The sequence below is a fragment of the Rana temporaria genome, chromosome 7, assembly GCF_905171775.1.
Source record: "Rana temporaria chromosome 7, aRanTem1.1, whole genome shotgun sequence".
Lineage (NCBI taxonomy): Eukaryota > Metazoa > Chordata > Amphibia > Anura > Ranidae > Rana > Rana temporaria.
In genome coordinates this window covers 114,809,409-114,828,498 of record NC_053495.1, presented here as the reverse complement: position 1 = coordinate 114,828,498, position 19,090 = coordinate 114,809,409, and the positions used below count along the sequence as shown (strand labels likewise).

General features: G+C 38.1%; 1 protein-coding gene across 1 annotated transcript in view; it reads left to right on the top strand.

Annotated features, from left to right (window-relative positions):
- Window positions 1–276: 276 nt before the first annotated feature.
- Window positions 277–19,090, top strand: part of NR5A2 (nuclear receptor subfamily 5 group A member 2) — a 163,560-nt gene continuing 144,746 nt past the window's right edge. The window contains exon 1 of the mRNA XM_040359862.1: window positions 277–584. Coding sequence (XP_040215796.1) covers window positions 521–584 — 64 coding nt within the window. The 5' untranslated portion in view covers window positions 277–520. The remainder of the gene's footprint in view (window positions 585–19,090) is intronic.

The following is a 19,090-nucleotide window of genomic DNA, read 5'->3' as shown; positions in this document are numbered from 1 at the left end:
AGAACATTTTTCAGGTGATAAAAAAGTAAACTAGAGTTTTGTAAATAAAACTAGAAAATCAGAACACGATATGTGCACCTTTATAACCCAGCTCTCTTCCCTGTACCTTTCAGCTTCATAGTTAATCATTTGTTTGTCTCTATCTACTAGAACTTCTTATCTACTCTCCTGTCACTTTACAACCTGAGTTCTCTTATCACATTTACAAAGACCATGTGATCTAAAGCAGCCAATGAAGTCCAGCAAACCCTCTCATTACATCCCATCTCCAAATGGGACGGATGGTTTACAACAGGTCAGTAATGCTCAGTAGAGTACAGAGTCCAGGCTGAGAAATACTTGTTACTTTCTGTACTAGGCATCATATTTTTACATCCCCGGTCACTTTCTCTGGAATATATGTGACAGTCTGACCAGGAAAAGGCTTCTCCTGTCTTTTTTTATTTTTTATAAGGTATAAGTAATCAGAATCGATGAAATTTCCAAGGACTTGGACAATATATATAATTTGGAGCTGACCATGGCTGCCCGACATGATAGTGTCATCATACAGGATCCCGTGAAACACGGATATAACCCACAGGGTGAGTGTGCTTAGTCTGGAACTTCTGGAATACACCCATAGGTGGCAGAAGAAAATTATTTTGGCTGTTCTGTCCTTTGATTTTGCTACATTAACAGGTATTAGTTTTCTATTCCTCAACTAACACCATCTCTCCGCTATGGTACTTACATCTTGATTCACCGAATAATGTGGCCTAAAAATGTGTAGTAGTTTTTGTGTTTGTTTTTGAGGGGGTTGGGTGCTATAAATGTTTAAAATGTATCTAAAGCTAAAACTTTTTTTTCATTGGATAAAGTAGGAAATGGTTTTACTATTGTCTGCATTCCTAGGAAAAAATATTTAACCTTCCTAATTTACCATGGTACCAATTATCTCTGAGACTGATGCCGCGTACACACGATCGGTCAAACCGATGAGAACAGTCTGATGGACCGTTTTTATCAGACCAAACCGATCGTGTGTGGACCCCATCGGTTATTTATCCATAGGTTAAAAAAAAGCAATCTTGTTTTAAATTTAACCGATGAATACCTAACCGATAGAACAAAACCGATTGTTTGTAGGCACGTCCATCGGTTAAAAATCCAGGCATGCTCAGAATCAAGTCAGCGCATGCTTGGAAGCATTGAACTTTGTTTTTTTCAGCACGTCGTTGTGTTTTACGTCACCGCGTTCTGATACGATCGTTTTTTTAACCGATGGTGTGTAGGCACGACTGACCATCAGTCAGCTTCATCGGTTAACCGATGAAAACAGTCCATCAGACCTTTCTCATCGGATGGACCGATCGTGTGTACGCGGCATAATTGTATTGGTAAATGTAAAAAAATAAAATAAATCTGAGCTGTCCTGGAACAAGAAAAGAGTGGAAAGCATCCAACGGGGACACTTGTTGTGGTGGCAACTGTCTAATGGTCCTTACACACGATCAGAAAATTGTATGAAAAACACTGCTTTCGAAGCAATCGTACGATAATCTGATCATTAGTACATTTTCGAGACCCAATCACGACAATTCATGTGAAATTATTCGATGGACAAGCTAATTTTTCTTGTACGATACAAGATCGTACGATTTTCGTTTAATCAGTACAGTCCTCGTTCAAAAATACAGTCCAAATACACTACAACACATTGCATCACTTACAAATTTTTATTCTGTGGTACGAGAATTTTCGTCACTTTAGTAAACTTTATTTTCAATATGAAACAAACATTAAAAAAAAATTGATGATGATTTGTCTGATATTCCCCTCATGTGTGTACCAGGCATAAGTCATTGTATTTGATTAGTATTGGGTCAATATATAGCAATTATCGAGACTCAATCACGACAATTCATGTGAAATAATTCGATGGACAAGCTCATTTTTCTCGTACGATACCAGATCGAACGATTTTCGTTTAATCAGTACAGTCCTCGTTCAAAAATACAGTACAAATACACTACAACACATTGCATCACTTCCGAATTTTTATTCTGTCGTACAAGAATTTTCGTCACTTTAGTAAACTTTATTTTCAATATGAAACAAGCATTAAAAAGAAAATAGATGATGATTTGTCTGATATTCTCCTTGTGTGTACCAGGCATAAGTCATTGTATTTGATTAGTATTGGGCCAATAATAGCAATAATGTAATTAGTAGCAAGAATAATCAATTTTATTCTGTTGTACGAGAATGTTTGTAACTTTAGTATCTCTTCATTTTTCATATGAGACTAGCATGCAAAAAAAAAAATGGACAATCATTCATCTGATAATCATATTGTGTGTATCAGCCATAAGAGGGAGGAAAGTAAAACCTGCCCAATGGGGTACAGTATACCAAACTTGGCAGGGTTGTTATCTTCCATTTTATTTCTTTTTTCTTTTTTTAATATTCAATTTTTTATTGGGTTGTTATCTTCCATTTTATATATTTTTTATTTTTTTAACATAAAATTTTTTATTTAGTTGTTATCTTCCATTTTCTAATCTATCCAACCCCCCCCCCCCCCAAAAAAAAGGGTAATGCTGTGTTAAAGGAGATAAATGTAGTTATTTTGTTAAAACGTATAAATAAAAAATAATAAGATAAATAAAAAAAGAATATATAAAATATACTTGTTTATTTCCCTATAGCAAAAAAAAAAAATTATTCCAGCTGTTAGTTTGGAGTGTAGGTTATAACATAAACAAAGATACCTAAGGGGTTGTTATAAGCAACAAAAGCTTTTTTTATCTTTCTATAAAATTTGGCATATTGTATTTAAGTAGTAAAACAAAAGCATGAGCAAGCAGAAAAAGAATAGAGCTGTTTAGTGGAATGCCAGTGTGTGTTTGTATGAGACAATGTAGTAGGTCATAAATGATAATGACTGGACCAGTAGGAGGAGAAAAATGGAGCAACACAAGGAGCAGCACAGACTAGGTGATGTCATGTGAGAAATGAAAGATCCCCAAATTGTTTGAGAATTTCATTCAGATGTAATACAGATGTTTTCTCAGTTCTCCCTCTGTCACTTTCAATAAAGTTACAGAGACATCAGAGGTATGAGTGGGAATGATCAGACCCTGTTAAACTACTGCACTCTGTTAGCAACAGATGTAGGGGTGTACATAAAATATATATATATATATATATATATATATATATATATATATATATATATATATATATATATATATATATATATATATATATATATATATATATATATATACCTGTTCTAATAATTGATTTTAATAAATGTTCTGTCTTAAAAATTACTCCAATGCTGACTGACTATTGGAAGTGGCATTGCATCTTGCATCTGGTGTAAAAAATGCTCTCTTTAATAAATCAGTTCCATAGACTTTGTAGGGTTGATTTACTAAAGGAAAATAGACTGTGCCCTTTGCAAAGTGCAATTGCACTCTACAAGTGTAGTTGCCCCAGAGCTTAGTAAATTAGGTAAAGATTCCCTTTGCAAAGAATATCAAATAACATGCAAAGGAAAATTTAAAAAAAACAGCATTTTTGCTAGCACATGATTGGATCATGGGCTTCTGACGCAACTGCTCTTGCAGAGTGCAGCTGCACTTTGACTTTAGTAAAGCTATTTGCCTTTAGTAAATCAACCCCTGTGTGTCTGGTTTCCTAATGGCACACCTATGTTCCTGCCAATACTGAAGAATAGTTTACACAGATACATCAATGATCACACATGGAACCAGGGATGGACTGACCATTCGGGCCTCATGCCACTATGGGGCCCCATCAGGGTTACCAGCCTCAGTAAAACCAGGGACAGTATGTAAAAATCTGTTTTTTTTATTTTTTACATCTGTCCCTGAAATGTCCCTTACCAACATCCTTTTGGTCTGAAAATCCCAAGATTATAGCTGCCCCGCCTCTCCAGTACCTTTTCAGTGTGTGCATGTTTATTCTGTGTGTATGTATACTGTGTGTGTATACTGTGTATGCATACTGTATGTGTGTGTGTATACTGTGTGGCCCCATAATCTATTGCCTGGGGGCCCATAATCTCCTGTTGCCCGGGGGCCCCATAAAATTTCCTATTGCACGGGGGCCCCATGAGTTGTCAGTCCGCCCCTGCATTGGAACATATTTTTACTAAGGTCTAGTATCTATTCTGATTGATGTACCTATGTATTTCCAACAATAGTTACTATGAGGCTTATTTCCTAAAGTGTGTGAGTGAGGTGAAATGATGTGAACCTATGTTCACATCAAACAATTGATCAATTTTATTAGATTTAATTAGATGTTTGTACTGAACATCAGTCCTCTTCCCTTCCCTTTACCCCACTTCAAACTTTAGCAAATCTAGTAAACATCAACCTCAAAAATCCATTGGACAAGAACAAGATAGTAGGGGTTGAGTTACTAAAACTGGAGAGCGCAAAATCTGGTGCAGCTCTGCATTTCTAATCAATAACCCAGAGGCCCTCAAACTATGGCCCTCCAGTTGTTCAGGAACAAAAATTCCCATCATGCCTAGTCATGTCTGTGAATGTCAGAGTTTTACAATGCCTCATGGGATGTGTAGTTCTGCAACAGCTGGAGGGCCATAGTTTGAAGATCCCTGCTCAGCCTTCCATTTTTTTTGTCAAAGTTTAACATATAACTAAAGGCAAAACTTGTTTTAGGTTTGGATAGCGTAGAAAGGGGTTAGAACACCTGTTTTATTACAGTCTGTGCACTGGTTGGGGATATTCCCCCTCTCTATTTGTCCTGTTTATCATTATCATCGAAAGTGAAAGTAAAAGAAACCTCTAATTTTGGACTGTCCCCAGAGAAGTAATAGAGAGAAAGTCTTGCAATGGGAACTCTAGTTCTGGTGACCTGGGGGTCCCCAAGGAATTCCCTTGATTTGCAGAGATTATCTCACTTCCCGTTTTGGCTATGGGACAGGAAGTGACGGTAAATCTCCTCAATGGGACAAAGATGGAAAAAAAACTCCCTTAGGCCTCGTACACATGACCGAGGAACTCGTCGTAAATGAAACATCGTTTTCCTCGACAAGTTCCTTGTCAGGCTTGTGGAGAAACTTGACAAGCTTTCTTTGTGTACACACTGTCAAGACCAAATCTCCTCGTTCTCAAACGCGGTGATGTACAACACATACGACGGCAGGGGAAGTTCGATTCCACTGGCACAACCCTTGGGGCTGCTTTTGCTAATCTCATGTTTCTGCGTGTTAAGTAAAAGTTTGGTAAGAGACAATTTTCACTTTTCGGACTGTTACAGCGTGACAAATGTGCTATCTCCATTACAAACGCTACTTTTACCGAAGGTGTGCTCCCGTCTCATACTTTATTCTGAGCATGCACACGAACATGTTTCTTGTCGAAAACCAAAACGAGGAGGAACACGACGAGGAAATTGAGACTCCCGTCGAGGAAAAAGAGAACTTGTTCTCTTTTTTTCTCGTCGAGTTCCTCGACAGTTTCCTCGATGAAAAACATACACACGACCGTTTTCCTCGGCAAAAAAGCTCTGCCACCAAGTTTGCCCATAGTTCAACTTTATTTTAACAAGCTATAGTTAGAAGCTTATTGGCTACCATACACAGCTACACCAGATTTTGCACTTTTTTGTTCAGCGTGTTCCGTTATGCTGTAACGCATCTCAATGTGCTGTGCCTTAGGAGAATTACATACAAGATGCAAAAAAAGAAAACACTGTAACTTAATGACACATTGCAGACTTGCAGATGTGCATTCACAATGCACACATTAACACACGCCCTAAAATGTACATGTATGTAAAAGAAGTGAACTTTTGTGAATGTGTTTTCACATTCACAGACTGAAATGCCTTGCTGCACCTGAATTAATGGCACTAGCTGTAAAGAGGAAGTAATATAATTACATATTACATTTTACACATGCTGGCAAGCATGATTTTTTTCTTACCTATGTGTTCAGGTTGCAGATATGCAAATTAACATAAATGCATTGCATTAACTAGTGAGAATGAACGCAGCCCAACCTTTACTGACAGCATAAGTTTGAGTGATGGGCCCAAAGGTTATGACCTGTACATATGATCAACATGGTCAATTAACACTGGGTGTTATTAAAAAAAAAAATCCACATTGCTTAACAAGCTATTCATGTTGCTGTTTTTACCTCACATGACAATAATATCTGCTACACAGCCTAGGCTGCAGAAGGTACTGCAGGTCCATTCATTGCCATTTCCCCACCTCAGGAGAGAATGGAACACACTTAAAGCTACACAAACTCCTGACTCACTTCTACAGCTAGTGCCCACGTGTAGGAGCCTTTCGGGAGTCTGGACTGTGTCACTTTGGGTCACTTAAGCTGTTTCCATTTATTTACACTGTTTTAATTTGGTAATGATTCCAAGCCCCATTTTATGCCACACTAAGAAGTCATACAAGTGTGAATTTGAAAGCAAGGTCACACCCTAGAAATTGCTACCACCAACTGCTAAAGTTTTTTACAGCTGATACAAGCCAGAAGAGGAAGTGTATCTGTTAACTTTTTTTTAATTAACTTTTTTTTTTGCGTTCCTGCTTGACTGACTAGTTGACAGTTTTTTTCTCTTTCAGTACATGTAATCTGTTAATAAGCTACAGGTAAGTGTGCGTTTACATATTCTGCATACACTAACCAGCAAGAGGTTTTTTTTTTCTGTTGCCTATGTGCTATAGGATTTTTTTTATTATTATTGCTACTAATTACATTATTGCTAATATTGACCCTATACTAATCAAATACAATGACTTATGCCTGGTATACACAATGAGATTATCAGACAAATGATCATCCATTTTTTTTTTCTATGCTAATCTCATTTTGAAAATAAAAAGTTTACTAGACATGTGCATTCATTTTCGTCCAAATTAATTTTCGTCCGAATTTCGGGTATTTTCATTATCCTTCTAACAAACAAAAACGAACGTGCAGAATCCGAAATCTGAAAGATCCGACATAAAAAAATGCTTTATCTTAGTTGCTACAACAGTTCGATATAGATATAGATAGAAGATTCGACATGATGCTGACAATAGCAATCTATCGAATCTGTGGTCGAATGTGCCTAACCTTAACTCTATTATTCCAAGATTATTCTACATAGAGAGAAAAGATTCGACATAGAGAGAAAAGATTTGACATAGAGAGAAAAGATTTGACATTATAGAGACAGTGTTGCGGTAGACCATTCAACATGAACGACGAAGATTCGATGAACCAGCGAAAAACATACAAACGTTGAATCTGTCATTGAAGGCTTATGGTGTCTGTCGAAAGTTCTAAGAAGATTTGACAAGCAGCTAAACTGTACGACGCCGCAGTCGTACATTTCCGGTCAAATGCTCGGCCCATAGGCTATAGAAGAATTTGAATGTTGGTTGACTAGTTATAATAATTAATAAATATAATTATTACTAGTGTCATACAACATTAGAATTCTTCTATAGCTTGTAGGCAGAACATTCGACCGGAAATGTACGATTGCGGAGTCGTACAGTTTAGCTGCTCCGTCGAATCTTCTTAGAACATTCGACAGACACCATAAGCCTTCAATGTCAGATTCGACCTTAATTAATTGGGATTTTCGGACGAATACATTTTTTATCGAAACAAAATAAATAAAAATGAATTTCAGGAATAACTAAATAAATGTATTTTTCTGCGAAAACAAAATTCCGAAACAAAATATTTCAGTGTGCACATGTCTAGAGTTTACTAAAGTGACAAAAATTCTCGTACGACAGAATAAAAATTTGGGAAGTGATGTCATGTATTGTAGTATATTTGTATTGCATTTTAAATGGCAACTGTACTGATTAAATAAAAATCGTACGATCTGGTATCATATAAGAACATTTTTCGTGCTTGTCCGATCGATCAATATTGGATGAACCGTCGTGATTGGCTCTCGAAAACTGTGTAGTAATAATCAGATTATCATACGATCGATTCAAAAGCAGTATTTTTCGTAGTATATTTGTATTGTATTTTCAAATGACGACTGTACTGATTATATAAAAATCGTACGATCTGATATCGTATGAGAAAAATGTTCGTACTTGTCTAATCAGATATTGGATGAACCTTCGTGATCGGCTCTCGAAAACTGTGTAGTAATGATCAGATTATCATACGATTGATTCAAAAGCAGTATTTTTCGTAGTATATCTGTATTGTATTTTCGAATGACAACTGTACTGATTATATAAAAATCGTACGATCTGGTATTGTATGAGAACAATTTTCGTGCTTGTCCGATCAGATATTGGATGAACCTTCGTGATCGGCTCCCAAAAATTGTGTAGTATTGATCAGATTATCATACGATTGATTCAAAAGCAGTATTTTTCGTAGTATATCTGTATTGTATTTTCGAATGACAACTGTACTGATTGTATAAAAATCGTACGATCTGGTATCGTATGAGAACATTTTTCGTGCTTGTCCGATCAGATATTGGATGAACCTTCGTGAACGGCTCTCGAAAACTGTGTAGTATTGATCAGATTATCATACGATTGATTTTTCGTAGTATATTTGTATTGTATTTCGAATGACAACTGTACTGATTGATTAAAAATCGTACGATAAATTTTCATGCTTGTCCGATCAGATAATATCGGATGAACCTTTGTGTAGTAACAATCAGATTATCATACGATCGGTTCAAAAGCGGTGTTTTTCCTACGTTTTTTTTTTTTATCATGTGTACGGGCCATTACATGGTACAATACACCTGATATAGATTAAAACTTGTACAGCATTTGGAATATTTTTGTCCTGGAGCCCATGTTTTTTTTTTAAATTATAGCGGCATATAGCAGTTTATAGCATTTTACTACCCAGATTCTTACTTTAAAATTATAAATACAATTTGAGATGTTCCTGTCTGAAAAAATCACATTAAAACGTTTATTCTATTATGCACTCTGTAACTGTAAAATATTGTAAAATACCTTTAAAACTTCTATTTGGGATTTCAAATATTTTTGAATATATAATTGTTTTTTTAATTTTTCTGCGACTAGACAGAAACAAGACAAGAATTTTTTTAATGTTGTTTTTAATGTATTTTATGTTCATGCATCAATTTTGCACATGTTCAGAGATAATTACCATGGTTTATTTTCATTTGATTGGTTGACACTTGGATGTTGAATGTTGCTGAGCCATTGTAAAAATGAACCACCCTATTAACTAACTTTTATAGTTTTAGACAGCATTTCTAAACTGACAATGAGCTGACAAATACAGAGAAATACAATTCTAATATAACTTTATGGTGATTGTATAAGAGATACCTTTTGGTCTTGTACATATATCACAAGGACGCTTTTTAGTAGTTTTATAGAACAATTCTTCTCACCTATGAACAATAGAAATTTGAAACTAACATTTCTCGAAAACCCAATGTTTTTGTGTTTTGATTATTGAATTAGTCTAGATCAGGGGTGTCAAACACATTTTCATTGTGGGCCGCATCAGCATTATGATTGCCCTCAAAAGGGCCGGTTGTATCTGTAAGATTAGATGTCCAGCGCATCCCCTCCCCTACATTAGATGTCAAGAGCCACCCCACCATCAGAAGTTGAGTCCCCCACCCTCCCTTACATCACAGTGCACCCGTCTTTCCTTATGCTGCTGCTGGGAAGAAGCTGGATGCATTGTTTGAAAGCAGAAAGTAAGGGTCTGGAGGAGGGCTGGAGCTCTTCTGCAACTGCAGAAGAGGTGCGAGGGCCACATCAAATGGCCCAGAGGGCCGGATTCGGCTCCCAGGCCTTGTGTTTGACACCTGTGGTCCAGATGATCTTACAGAAAGTATACACACCTGATTTATAAAAGTTACCAATTCACGTACTAGGTCATCAATCTCAAACAATACAGCAAGGGTAACTTACTCTGATTTACTAAGGGTCCATGCAAACTGGGCTTAAACAATTCGTCTTGTACAGGAGTTTTGCGTTTTTTTTCTTCTCCTGCCTGTAGAAGCAGCTCAATGTTAAATATATAAATATTAAACATGTTACACTTACCTGCTCTGTGCAAGGACATTGCACAGAGCAGGTAAGTGTAAGGCCTCGTACACCCGGCCGAGAAACTCGACGGGCAAAACACATCATTTTGCTCGTCGAGTTCCTTGTGAAGCCGCCAAATTTTCCCATTCCCGTCGGGGAAAAAGAAGACATGCTTTCTTTTTGGCCCGACGAGATCCTCGTCGGTTTCCTCGTCGAAAAGTGTACACACGACCGGTTTCCTCGGCAAAAAAAACAAAACAGCAAGCTTCTTGCTGGTTTTTGCCGAGAAACTCGGCCGTGTGTACGAGGCCTAACATGTTTAATGCCCTGATCCTCTTCTTCTGATGTCCCCCATCAGCGCTCCTGGCTCCACCCCCTGACTCTTGCTACAGCGGGGCCACTCATGCTGGCTCTTTCCTGAGCCGCTCTCTGTGACATACAGGGTGTCCCAGCTCCACCCTACCCCCACACCACACTGCCTGTGATCGACAGTAGCAGGAGATTTTGGCTCCCACTGCTGCCTCAATTTCCAGTGAGGAGAAAGAGAGCAGAGAAAGCCGCTGTTCTCAGGTACAGTGTTGGATCGAGATTAGGCTCAGGTAAGCATAAAGGGGGTCTGGGGGGGATGTACACCGAAGGTTTTTTACCTTCGGAACCATTTTAATGTTTATCTAAAGTCAAGAACAAATATGTAATATAATGTAACTTAAGAATCCTTAGGTGTCGTTTCTGAATTGTTTTTCACTTTTTTAATTTATTTTCACCTTGTGATTCTGCAAGTAACATACTCCTTGTCCTCAGAGGGGAACTTTTCAATCACCATACTGTATCTATGGAGGAGCAGTGCCGTCACCCTTTGGACATAAAGGGGTTAATTGACTAAAGGCTGTGCACTTGGAAAAGTTCAGTTGCACTCTGCAAGAACAGTTGCTCCAGAGCTTAGTAAAAGAGCAGAAGCTCTGCTGACTTTCATCATCCAATTATGTGCAAGCAAAAATTCTTTTTTTTTTTCATTTACCTTGCACGTGATTGGGTATTCTTTGCAAAGTAAAGTTTTACTTAATTTACTAAGCTCTGAAGCAATTGCTCTTGCAGAGTCTATTTGCCTTTAGTTAATTAACCCCAAAGTGTGTTAGAACTACAGAACATGTCCTCCACTCTTTATCTTCATAACATAGGGTGAGATACTGTGTAGTCCATGGTGCGAACTTTTAACAATACTAATTAAAAATAGTACAATAGACATACAGGCAGGGCTTTTTTTCTCAGACAATAGGTGCAGGAACTCCCCCTTTTCGAGTCACCCCTTTTCTCTGCCCCAACCCACCTCACAGTACCATCCCTTTTAGACAACATAGAACCAATGGACCCATGGATTTCGATGGGGTTTTCTTATTTTTGAAGCACATGATTAGAGCCTAAGGCTTTAATTGGCTTGAAAAGGGGTGGGCTCGGGATACAAATTTGGCCGGTTCTCATTCATGAGGAGTCAACCTAGTGATCAATTCTTCTTGAAGGGGAATGTTGAAAAATGTATGTTCAATTGGCTCCAGTGCTGGTCAATGTATTCTGTCAGGCCCCGTACACACGACCAGTTTCCTCGGCAGAATTCAGCTTCCGACCGAGTTTCTGGCTGAATTCTGCCGAGAAACCCGGCCATGTGTACACTTTCGGCCGAGGAAGCCGACGAGGACCTCGGCGAGGAAATAGAGAACATGTTCTCTATTTCCTCGTTGTTCTATGGGAGAACTCGGCCCGCCGAGGTCCTCGGCGGCTTCAGGGCTGAACTGGCCGAGGAACTCGATGTGTTTGGCACGTCGAGTTCCTCGGCCGTGTGTACGGGGCCTCAGTGGAGGAGTCACCACTGTCAGTATACAATAGCACGGCAGGGAGGATTCCTTCATTAACTTCAAATGCGTGGATGGGGAAATCTTTTTTTTTTTTTGATCAACCAGCTCATCAAAAACATTTTTTTTTTTAAATGTATGGCCAACTTTAATCAGGTATGCAGGTAAATAGAACCCATACAGTCATAAAATCATTGGTACACTGGGTACACACTCAGCATGTATTGGAGTGATTGTGGTTGTGTATCTGTGTACCAAGCAGTAGGATTGTGCATCATTATCACTTGTGCTAACACTTGTTATTGTGTTTACTGGGAGTCGTTCTATTATACTTAGAGTGTTTAGCACTGATTTTATCACAAAAACTCTACCTACACTATAATACTATCTCCTAGATAAACACGGTTTATGATAACCTTTTCATGTGCATGACTAGTTCAGACTAGACAGATTTGGAAGCGGTAACATGATCAATTTAGAGCACTAGCCATAGTAATACCATGTGACACAGGTCATCCACATATACTGGTGAAATTATGTTTAAAATATCACATTTAAATGTGTAGTGCATTCACATATAGCAATAAAATGGAAGTGGGCATTGCAGGAACACAATAAGCAACTGGACACTCTGCCATTTTGGATGAAGGGTTTGAGTTGTATTTATTATAATTTTTTTGGCGGGGGGATGTAATCAATAAAAAATAAGAGAACTTTAGGTACATTTTGTCTTTAAGCTAAATCTGTCACATTTGCACATTCAGGGCAGGGTAACTGTAACTGTAGTCTTTATAGCTTATTTTCTCTGTTACAAATGCCTACTCTTAACTCCCTTGCTGTCTCTTTTGCCAGCTTCGAACTTGGTACTTGCCTGGTATTTGCCTGGTATTTGCCTGGTACTTCTGAGTATGGGGAGCATGTGACCCTCTTCTCATTCCTTCCACTGTACAGTGCACACCTGGTCAGTAGCCAATCGCTAGGCTGAGCACTGTCATGTAGGGCTGGGTTGTTAACCCATTTTGAGCTTCGCCATGGCATCGGTCACTCAATATTTTGCAATGTTTAGAACAGTTCAACAAATGTCTTAAAATGGACATTTATCTTGGAGAAATTCATAATTTTTTTTTATAATAATACAAGTCATCGTCGATCAAATGATTACAATAAACAATGAGTACACAACAAAGCTATTTTTTTTTTGTTGTTTTACTTGAAGTGACTGTAAAAAAAAACTTAAAAAATAATACTGTGAACACTTTTATATTTTAAAATAGAATGCATGAGGGTAAAAAAAAAAAAAAAACTTTAAACATTTACAGCCACTTTAATGCATTCTCAGGTAAAAAACATCCATGATGAGCTAACCCAACCCCCACCCCTTACCTGGCTCCTTATTCGATCCAGTGCTGTGCGTGTCTGCAGCAGCGTTGCTCTTTCCCCTTCTCCTCACAGGACACAGAAGCAACAGCAGGAGCCATCAAATCCTGCGACTCAGGACATGCATGAATGCCCCATAGCAAGCAGCTTGCTGCGGGGGCACTCACAGAAATGGAGGAGCAGACAGCACCAGTGAGGGACCCAAGAAGAGGAGGTTTGAGGCCTCTCTGGGCAATACCATTGCACAGAGTAAGTCAGTATAACATGTTTCATTATTTAAGAAAAAAAAAACATTTATGCCTTTACAACCACTTTAAAGCGAAGTTCCACCCAAAAGTGGAACTTCCGCTTTAAGCACTCCTCACCCCCTTACATGCCACATTTGCCATGTAATTTTTGTTAGGGAGGAGTGGGGGCTTCGGTAGGAGTGGGACTTCCTGTCCCACTTCCTCCTTCCACCCAGGGACCGCCTTGGCGACTCCTCCTCTTGCCTTAGGCGCCCCCTCCCTTTAGGCGATCTCCAGGGACACGTGACAGGTCCCAGGAGATCACCTGTCCATTCATAGAGTGCAGCGTGACTCGTGCATGCGCAGTGAGTGCTCAGCCATGAAGCCGAAAGCTGTCACGGCCGGGTGGAGCAGGTAAGTGTCTGTTTATTAAAAGTCAGCAGCTACACTTTTTGTAGCTGCTGACTTTTAATAAACACTAAAAGGCTGGAACTCTGCTTTAAAGATGAACTCCAGGCAACAGCAACAGCAAAATACATAGTAAACAGATATAGGAACTGTATTATCTGTAAAGAGAATTGTAATTCTGTCCAACCACTTAAGTCATTCATGCTTTTTTGCTAGACAAGGGCTAGGAAGGTGATGTCATTTACTCTGTTAGAGTTAAAGTGTAACTCCAGTTTTGTCGAGAAAAAAACATTCCCCTCTAGGTGATCTATGTACATTGCAAGGATTATAACGAACTTTGTTGCAGATTCCTACCTTTTGTTATTCTGAAGAAATCCCTTTGTGTTTCTCTGTGCCTCTGTTCTGAGTGGGTCTAATGGGAGTGGTTTCATAATAAACTGTCAGGTTTGCAGCTGCAAAGCACTAATTAGGAAAGCTGCTAGGCCTGCATCCCTTTAAACGTGTTCCTATTAAAAGTATCTCCTCAAAAATTAAATTTTTGTTGCAGAGGATGCCTGAAATCCGACTTGTATCTTAGGCAGACTTCTGGAATAAACTGGTGAGCCAATCACACAAGCAGGGAATTATGTTTCTGGGGAGTGGTCAGTACACACTCTGTGTACAGAACAACTCCAGGTAGCCATATTGCAATGCATTTTCAGAAAATCACAGTGGCTACAGATTGAAAAGGAAAGGTAATGTTTAATAACATGCAATTACAATATGATTAGTGCAAAGTCCAGGATCAAAGGGAAGAGGGATGCCGCTCTAGGAAGGGTGTCTGGAAATGTAACTCTCCTCAGAATAGGAATAGCAGGTGCAGGCTAAGCATAGGCAATTGGGTGAGGATAAAATTCTGGACAGCTGCACTCAAAATCAATGCCTTTATTAAAAAGAGTAATTAATCCAAAAAATGCAAGCAACAGCAAACAACGGAATACAGGAGCTGACGCGTTTCACGCTTTCAAAAGTGCTTATTCATATGAATTTTATCCTCACCCAATTACAATATGATTAGTGTTGCAATTGTATGCGCTATATTATTTTTTCTTTATTTGCTATTTTTTCATCCCACGAAAGTGGAGTTACCCTTTAAGGAATACAGTGTTGAAATGTTTCAACTCTTTAGTATATCAGCCCAGCTGTGTGCAGGGGAAAGCCTTTTGGGAGATGTAGTTCTGGGGGTGTCTACAGCAACAGGGACTAGCCTACCAGTAGCTGCTCCTGTAAGAATGTTTCAAGGCCTAGAGAGGGAGAAAGAGAGGGAGGTTTGTAAATAAATTTGTGTAGCGTATGGACACTTTTACTATTAGGACAATATATTATCATTGTAATTGATAGGCCATGATTCTATTTTATTGATTTACTCTGGAAATGCGTAATTGTATTATTTAACTGTGCATTAGGTCACAGTCAATTATAGTAAAATATTATATTAATTTTACTATATTTTCGGCCAAGGCTTACATTTGTAGTTTGACCAATAAATATTGTTAGGTTGCATCCTGCCCTTTTTTTGCATTAAATGCAATGTGTTCTGGAGAGATTTGAATCTGCCTCACAGGTGATTGCCCTGGTGGCAATGTTTAAGTAATTTTCTATCAATATAGGTTAACAAATGATGTATGGCCTGCCTTATTGCTGGGTTGCTTGTTGAGAAAAGTGCCAGTACTTTGCCATCATTTTTGTATAAGTCTTCCTGCCACCCACCTTTAGTCCAAAAGTGCAGTCTGATGCTAGTGACACACTAAAGATTTTCAAGCAAATTAAATTACTTTCAATCAGCTATTAATTATAAAGATCTGAAGTGCTGGAGGTAGGTGATCTTGACCGGTTGTTTTTATGCTGTTTAGGTTTAAGGACACATACCAATTCCTGCATGGCTGTCAAATTGGGACCAATCGCTTTGTCCGTAAAGCAGCGTTGCATTTGATGTGAATGGGACTGTAGAGATACACATGAAAGGAACACCTGAGCATCCCATGTGGGCAAACATGGTCTTTCGCATAGATGTACTCTTAAATGCACCCATGTAAACAAGGCCCTAGGTCAGGGATCCTCAAACTACGGCCCTCCAGCTGTTGCGGAACTACACATCCCATGAGGCATTGTAAAACTCTGACATTCACAGACTAGGCATGATGGGAATTGTAGTTCCTGAACAGCTGGAGAGCCATAGTTTGAAGACCCATGCCCTAGGAAAATGGTTGAAACTGCTTAAAACTGCTGTGTGGGCCAGCATAAGGCAATACATTTTCCTCAAGTCCAAGATAAGCAAATCTCTAAATGTATGATCCAAACTACTACGTGTGTAATCTGACCAGCGCCTGCCATCTCAAAGACTAGCTGAGAGCTCATGTTCTGAGATGTACACCGACCAAATGCCTAGCCTAGGCTTTGGCAGTACAAACTAAGAACAAAAATCATTATGTTGCCTAATGATGCGGAAACAAAATGGAGGCTTGAATCATTATGTAGAGAGGTTGTATGTTTACAGGGCTTGTGCCATGGGGATTTCAATCAATTTGCAATTTGCCTGGAGTTTTAGGCTGGTATCTTGAAGCAAACAAGACATATTTTTTTAAACAAAATTTAAAAAAAATAAGGACTGGAGGAGTAACTATAAATCAGAAGAATATAGGATGATATACATGAAAAAGTAATGAGCTAAAATTCAACTTTCCTGTATCAGTTAACTTTATCTCTACTAATGGGTCCCAGCAGCTAGGTTTTGGGTCAATTATCCAGTACATACACTAAAACAAGTAGTACCTTTCCTTTAAATGTACAAGTCATAGCATAATAGCAGTATGTTTTTTATATCTACTTCTGTGCTAAATATGTCATAGGTATTATAGAGTCAAATTACCCCAAAAAAAAAAAAAATTATTATTTAACTCAGTAAATGAAGTGAAACTGTGTATGATACCTCTCCCCTTTAGCTTTGTATTGAATGGTATATGTTTACATAGAAAGTTCTAAGCACAAAACTAGGAAGCTTATTTAATAAAAATTAGAAAATGAGTCAGGGAAAAGGTTGTTGTCTGTAATGACCCATCAAATTCCATGTCATATTTCCTGAAAAAAAAAAATGGTTTATGACTATGAGCAACAACTCAAATTTTGCTCCCATTTTCTTACCTAGATTTTTTAAATGGTGTTTTATGAAACCTTGGCGGTTGAAAAGGCAAGATCTTGCATATATATATCCCCAAAATCACTCAATGTAAGACTGGGTCCTTTGAATGTAATCTCATTCCTCGTGTGTCATAGCTCAGGAAATGCCTCAACTTTGGAATGTTGGAAAGAGTCACAACATGAAGTATTATCATGTGAAAGGTTTCAAAAATTGTCTGGCATGCACATGCTCAGTCACAATTAAATTGTATATAAAGATAAAACTTTTTGTTAGTTGTAGATAGAATAGGGAAGTATTAAAACCTCTATTATGTTACATTTTGCTGTTTGTGTCTCACTGGGGAAATACAATTTATTGATCAAAATTTGACCAGTCCTGTCTATATTGGGAAGAAAATGGGGAAAGCGTAACAAACCCTGTTTAACATAGTAAAAAATATTTTTTTTATTTTACAAAATAGAACATTACAATTTATACATAAATAACCATCCAATGAGGATATATCATGCTCAACCGTGAGCTAAGGACCTGTGAAAAGATTGCTCAACATGTTTCGCTCTCGACAAGCTTCTTCAGAAGCTGTACAGGTAATAATGGAAATCACAAAGGTAATATACAAAGGATGGGACAACAGATTAGTGAATTATCACAAATAAGTAAATGTACATAATAGTATTGAAATACCAAGTAGTCAAAAATGAAAAGTATGTACAAACAAAATCAATAACAGCAGAGTAATTAATTTTATAAGTTTTAATATAGAATCAAATGCAAATATTGGGCACCACACACCAAATTTGACCAAATCTAGTCCATATATGGATAATCCAAACGGAGAAGGATTAGTAGGAAATAAGTCGCATGTTGCCGTAACTAGCCATAGGAACCGTGAATCACACCCCCCTCAATATTCAATCATAGTATATTATACTATGACTCTATGATTGAATATTGAGGGGGGTGTGATTTGCGGTTCCTATTAGTAGTTACGGCGACATGCGGCTTATTTCCTACTCCTTTTGGATTATCCATATATGGACTAGATTTGGACTAGATTTGGTCAAATTTCTAGATTCTAAAACTTATATATTTATTTACTCTGCTGTTATTGATTTTGTTTGTACATACTTTTCATTTTTGAATACCTGGTATTTCAATACTATTATGTACATTTACTTAATTGTGATAATTCACTAATCTGTTGTCCCATCCTTTGTATATTCCCTTTGTGATTTCCAGCATTACCTGTACTACTCCTGAAGAAGCTCGTCGAGAGCGAAACATGTTGAGCAATCTTGTCACAGGTCCTTAGCTCATGGTTGAGCATGATATATCCTCATTGGATGGTTATTTATGTATACATTTTAATGTTCTATTTTGTAAAATAGAACATTTATTTTTTACTATGTTTATAGTATTGTTTGATTGATACCATTTAAAGTCCCAGGGTTTGTTACCCTTTTCCCATTTTCTTCCCAATATATTTCATACGGGATGTGGTGTCTTGATTTGAGCAGCTGTGTCCCACAAATAGTTTTTGCAGTCTTGTCTATGGTAATTCCTGTTCAAGACTGTTGGTAAATTTTCATTTGATCAGCGCATGCTGCCAATCGGCTGCAGCTCTAACAGCAGAGGAGTTTGACTGTCAGAATACAATAGCACGGTATGGAAGATTTCGCCATCTATCTTGAATGTGTGGAATAGGGAATCCATTTTGTTTTTTTGATCAGTCCACCAGCTTATCAAAAAAACTGATCAATTATGGTCAGCTTAAAGTGGGTGGAAACCCTTTTTTTTACTTTTACTTACAGGCAAGCCTATAATACCGTGCCGGATTAGGAGATACTCCCACTGCATTTAGCCGGTGATGTCACCGGCACATGCGCTTTGAACGGACAGCATACCCATGCTATCCCTTCAGAGCTCTGTGTTGGGGTCTGTGACTCCTGCACACATATGCAGAAGTGACGTGATCACCATG